Source organism: Tiliqua scincoides, chromosome 4, assembly GCF_035046505.1.
Source record: "Tiliqua scincoides isolate rTilSci1 chromosome 4, rTilSci1.hap2, whole genome shotgun sequence".
NCBI lineage: Eukaryota > Metazoa > Chordata > Lepidosauria > Squamata > Scincidae > Tiliqua > Tiliqua scincoides.
Genome location: NC_089824.1, coordinates 167,222,154 through 167,228,112, shown reverse-complemented (window position 1 = coordinate 167,228,112; position 5,959 = coordinate 167,222,154). Strand labels below are relative to the sequence as shown.

At 48.6% G+C, this 5,959-nt stretch overlaps 1 protein-coding gene across 1 annotated transcript; it reads left to right on the top strand.

Annotated features, from left to right (window-relative positions):
- Positions 1-4,551: 4,551 nt before the first annotated feature.
- UBL4B (ubiquitin like 4B) lies at positions 4,552-5,148 on the top strand. Its single transcript, XM_066624634.1, has one exon. It carries the CDS (start codon positions 4,552-4,554, stop codon positions 5,146-5,148), a length of 597 nt encoding a protein of 198 aa, XP_066480731.1.
- The last annotated feature ends 811 nt before the right edge of the window (positions 5,149-5,959 follow it).

Below are 5,959 nucleotides of genomic sequence, written 5' to 3'. Positions count from 1 at the left end.
CTCCTCCCTACACCACCGTCTCATCCACGCATTGAGACCCCTGATCTCCGCCTGCCTAGCTGGCCCTGCGCGTGGAACAGGTAGCACTTCAGAGAACGCTACCTTTGAGGTCCTGGCTTTCAGCTTCCTGCCTAAAAGCCTAAATTTGGCCTCCAGGATCTCCCAGCTACACTTGCTCACGTCATTGGTGCCGACATGCACCACAGCCGCTACCTCTCCCCCAGCACTGTCTACTAGCCTGTCTAGACGAGAAGTGATGTCCGCAACCTTCGCACCAGGCAGGCAAGTCACCATGCGGTCCTCACATCTGTCGCAAACCCCCCTCTCTATGTTTCTAATAATCGAATCCCCCACTACAAGAAGCCCCCGACCCCCCTCCCGCCGAGGAGTATCCCGAGTGCACTCGGATACGGGCCCAACCCCTGGAGAAGGGGTCCCCCCTAGGGGATTGTTTCCCTCCTCTCCAGGATGACGTCCTCCAGTCCCGAGCCTTCCCACCCGGGCAGCCGAGGAGCTGCACGCCTGAGGTTGGGACGAAGCCTGATCGTCCCCGGAAGTCTCCCCACGGTCCTCCTCTGGCTGCCTGCACTTCTCCAGGTCGGCCACCAAGGCTTCAAGGGAGCGGACGCGTTCCCTGAGAGCCTGGAGCTCCTTGCACCGAGGACACACCCATGACTTATGCCCCAGAGGCATATAATCATACATGTGGCACTCGATGCAGAACACTGGATAGCCCCCACCCTGCTGCTGGCTGTCTGACTGCATAGCTTTTTTTTTGTTGTTGTTTTATTTAGGGGTCCTTTTAAAAACCGTACAATGGATAGCAGCCCTTTTCTCTAGGGAAGAGGAAGGGCAGTGTATGGGGCCCTGGCCTCCTCGCCCTGCTGCTGAACTCGCCCAGATGCTAAACTCTTGTGCCTTACCTGGCACTTAGTTCCCGAGGCACTGGGTTCCCAGAGGCCACACGTGTCTGCAGAGAGCCTCACGCGATGGCCCGCCTAGCTTTATACTCCTGGCTGGCTCCTCCTCCCTCCTTCCTTCCTGATTGAAAGGGGGCTGGCCTTCCCAGGTGAGTTTACAAAAGCTCAGGAAGGCAAACGGCTGCTGATGGGTGTGACCTACTCTGCAGGCTCCTGAATGGACTGCTTGGATTAGCCTAATGGGGCTCTTAATGGGTTGGGAATTGGCCCTTCCTAGGTTCTTTCCCTCCTAGTTCTGTTCTCTTAGGCTGGACTGTTTTTGTAACCTCAGGCTAGTTTTTATTTGGGTTTGTTCAATTATTTATTGCTCTCTAGATCCTGTGTGCCAATTTACTGGCCTGTTTAGGTTATGTTCTAACTTAGATTAAGTTTAACCTGGGTTAAGTATAGGTTTAATTTAAACAAGTAGAAAAACCTGCTTTCCACTTTATCCTCCTCCCTTCCTTCGATTAGGTGCTACCTTAGGTGCAGCTAACTTTCAACTTTGATTTAAATGCCTGACCCTTGGGCTCTTACTCACGAGTAGGACTCTGCTCTTACTCACAAGTAGGACTCTGCTCCTGCTCAGAGTAGCCCTATGTACCTCCCTTAGGTGCTAACTTTCAATTTTGATTTAAGGTTGCTTTAAAGGTAAGGTTAAGGTTAGAAGACAGGGAGTTAGAAAGACAAAGCGTTAGAATGAGTACACTTACCTCCTCCTCCTCTCCTTCTCCAAAACTCAGAGGTCTCCTTGCCTTCTCCTCGCCCAGATGCTAAACTCTTGTGCCTTACCTGGCACTTAGTTCCTGAGGCACTTGGTTCCCAGAGGCCACACGCGTCTGCCTTCCTCCAGTGGGGCCTTCCTCAAATGGCATCTGTTCTGAATAGAATCCTTCTTATCTTTCCCAAATTTTGAATCAAGTTGCAAGCGAGTCCATCAAACCATCTCTACACCCTGTCTTAACAGTTCTTCTTTAGTCTTTAATTGCCCATCTTTCTTCAATAAACTTTCATACCTAAGCATTTTTGTTGTCTCTAGTAAATTCGACCTGGTACATGCTTCTAGTGGCACCACCCATCAGGGGATTTTGGTATACGTCTGTCTTTATATTTTAGCCCAGATCCATAATAAAGATTTCCTTAATATATGATTATTGAATTGCTTATATTTGTTTGCTTAGGCCTTAACCCTTAAAGGGGCCACCGCTGACACCACATCCTACCTCCTTGCCAAATCTTTCGCGATTCCAATACAGTCCCCTATTCCACATCCATTTGTTTTCAGTCAAGATTCTAAGTAGCTCCCATCCACCTTTATGCATTACACAAATTCATATCCCATTTCTCCTGACATGAGGCAGCCAAGAAGTCAATGAAACACCCCAATAAAATACAATTTAAAGACAACCTGATGAATGACTCCTCTCAGCATTAACTTGAGAGGCCTAGTGCTCACTGCATCTAACCTGATTTTGTTTTGGTAAGGACTTTATTGCTTCCACTCTCATAGGTTGTGGGCCTTTTCTGAAAGACTGGCCCAAGCAACTAAATTCTTTAGGTTTAGAATTGGAGTAATGAGGAGTTGTTCATGAGCTCTTGTTTACTTAAGCTTTGGTAACTTCCTGTTGAATGTATGAGTGATGAGTGAACTTGATTGCCTCAAGATATGGTGATAGCTGGAATGACTTTAAAAGGGGATTGAACAAATTCATGGTGTCAAGATGGCTAAGTCAAGATGGCTAGTCAAGATGGCTAGTCAAGAAGTCAAGATGGCTAGTCAAGAAGTCAAGATGGCTAGTCAAGATGGCTAAGTGCTACCTCTAAGTTCATCTGTGCAAACACATAACTACCAGCTGTCCCCTCTGCGTGTCTGACTCCAACTATTGAATCTTCAAATTGTACAACTTGCCATAAGGGACTTGTCCCTTGCCCTCCAAGGGACTGGGCATTCTTCCCACTTTTGAGGCACTTGGTGCACAGGGTTTTCCTGACTGGAGAACAAAGGTGGAATGCTCACCAAAGCCTCTTGAGATTGGCTCTGTGCATACACAAACATCTTCTTTGCTTGCCTGTCTACACAGATGACCACTGAAAGAATTACAGTTACAGGTAAGAAATTTTTATTTTCCTCCAGCTGTTGATTGTCTAGTACAGCAGTTTTCAACCCTGTGCTGCTGTGAATATATGCCGCAGGATCAGAGGAGGCAGGCAGCAGCTGCCTGCCTGCCTGCCTGCGTTCGGGAGAAGTGGCTGCCTTGAGCCTCCTGTGGCAGGCAACACAAGCAAGGGAGCAGCCAGGGAAGGGGCTGGTGGCATGCAGCAGCTGAAGAGTCTGCTTGGAGTTTGCTCCTGCTACTGAGCATGACTCAGGCTGCAACCTGATTGTCACTTTCCTGGAAGTAAGCCCTGTTGGCTACTATGGGGCTTACTTCTGAGTAGACATGCATAGGTTTAGGCACAAGGAGGTTGTTGCCTTTCTGCATGCTGATTGGCCAACAAGAGAAACCTGGAGGAGCCAAGAGGTGGGAGCTGCAGAGTGAGTGAGAAGAGGGAGCCAGAAGGAGGCACATAGCAAGTGAGTCTGCTGAGGCCCCCAACCTAAGGTTTCAGGGTCCCTGAAAGTCCTTTTTCTTTGCCAGTTTGCTTGCAACTCCCCAAAGTGACCCTCCCTGCAGAGGAAGGGCGCTGGGCCACAATCCTATCTACACTTTCCTGGGAGTAATTGACTATAATGGGGCTTACTTCTGAGTAGGCATGCATAGAATTGGGCTCTGGGGGTGCTGTCCCATCCACTCTTTCCTGGGAGTAAGCCCCATTGACTATAATGGGGCTTACTTCTGAGCAGGCATACATAGGATTGGGCTTTTGTTTGCACTCTTTTTTCTCAAATACACAAGCAGGCAATTGGCACTTCTCTCTCCTCTTCTCCCCCACCTCCTTCCCCAGGAATATCCCCCCCCCAATCTCACAGTCACAGTTAGCAACTCTCTTACTGTCCCGCCCCTCACTTGTCAGCACCTTCCAAAGATACAGACTCACTACCTCACATTCTCTCTCTCTCCCCCCCACCCCCAGTTTAATCCTGCACTTGTTTCAATCACGTCTCCTCACTGCCCCTCACCCACATTCTCCACTATGTGAACAACCTGCCCTGTCTTTGCCAACACTTTCTGCCACTTTTGATAAGAATTTGTACATAGGATTTTTCCTCCTTTTCAGAAACCACATATACTTCCCTCTCCATGCTTCTTGTCAATTTTTTTGTCATGTAATGATTTAATTGTATTAATTTTATTAATTCAAGATTATCTGTAATGTAGTAATTTAATGTAAGTAAAAAACTGGGAGTGTCCCTTGACAATTTTAGTGCCTTGTCAGTGTGCCATGAGCTGAAAAACGTTGAAAATGGCTGGTCTAGTAGTTCCCCACAGGTTAAATTCATGGATGCAGAAGGGAGCATTTCCCACACATTGATCCTAATAGAATTGTGACATCGGAGAGCAACCAGCCAATCACCACTCTTCTTGTCCTTTCCATGGGGCTGGCTGGTCCCTCTTGGAGCCGAGTCTTGGTTTTCCAGCCTACCAAGGCAATGCTGCTCACAGTGAAGAGGCTGCTTGGGCAGCAGTGCCGCCTCCAGGTGTCTGGCCAGGAGAGGATCTCACTGGTGAAGAGTCTGGTGTCAGAAGAGCTGAATGTCCCAGAGAGCCAGCAGACCCTGATGTTCCAGGGGACAGTCCTGGAAGGAGAGCACAGATTATCCGACTATCCCATCGGGCCGGAATCCATCCTCTATCTGGTCATTAAAAAACCTGAGCAAGCTTATCGCAAGAAGGCCTCAAAACCAAACCCCAGCCAGCCCCACTCAGTGTGGTATCGACTCTCCCAAGTCCTGGAGAAACACTTCAGAACTTCTGATGCAGTGAGGGTTCTTGAGAGAGTGCTGAATGACTACTACAGGGGTCTTGGACTACTTAGCCTGGAAAATATTGAAGAATTGGCAAGTCGCATTCTCAACCCCGAAGAAGCTGATGCTGAACCGGTGACAAAAGGTGGGCTTCCACAGAAGGAGGGGCAACCCAAGGCCTCCATGTCTGCAACCAAGAAGGAACAAGCAACCCAGACTGAACCACAGGAATTCCTGGAAGGAAAGTGGAAGAACCTTGGGAAGACTTCCAGAAGAGTCTGAGCTAGGATCTTCAAAATAAAAAGTGAAGATGCAAGAAGCTTAGACAAGAGTGTGCCTTCAGTGCCAGATTGCTAGGAGCCCTGGGGCAAGGCTCTGAACTGGGGCCCCCATGAAGCCCCATGCCCACCCCTGGATGGCTCATTTAGTGCTACCACTGCCATCAGGACAGAAGGTTCAGGGGTCAGCCTGGCCAGGTCAGCTCTCAGCCAGTGTCCAAAGTGGCTGATCTTTGATAGACACCCTTGTGCGTCTTTGTCCCTAGGAAGTGGGGTGAGTAAATGGTAAAGTAGCTGTTTTCGACCACTGCGTCACAGCACATTGGTGTGCTATGAATGGTCTGCAGATATGCCTCAGGAGTTTGGTGGAGGGTCATTTATTAGTAGGGGTATTGGGGTTTGTGAGCTCCTGCTGGCAGTGTGGTGTGCCTTGTCAATTGTCCAAAAACAGATAGTGCGCCCTGACAGTTTTAGCACTTTGTCATTGTGCCATGAGATGGAAGAGGTTAAAAATTGCTGTGGTAGAGGATGGAGCCAACATACTGCTAGAAAAATAGCCATAACTCCTAAGAAATAGTGCTACACCAGGTTTTCATAGGTGAAATGAAAGAAGTTCCTGCATGTATGAGAGGCAAAACATTTCTTGAATTTGTCTGCTCCTCTGTCTTCCTGCTGACTGTGGCGGCCCAGCTGCAGATCCAATCACAGCTGGTCACTTGACAACATTGCTGAGGCCAAATGATGCCCTTACATTGACTTCATTCTGAATAGAGAGGGGAAAAAGTGGAATTATTTGCCCTACTACTAAGGCAACT

Coding starts and splice junctions, on each gene's coding strand:
- UBL4B (XM_066624634.1), top strand. CDS start 4,552: ATGCTGCTCACAGTGAAGAGGCTGCTTGGGCAGCAGTGCCGCCTCCAG.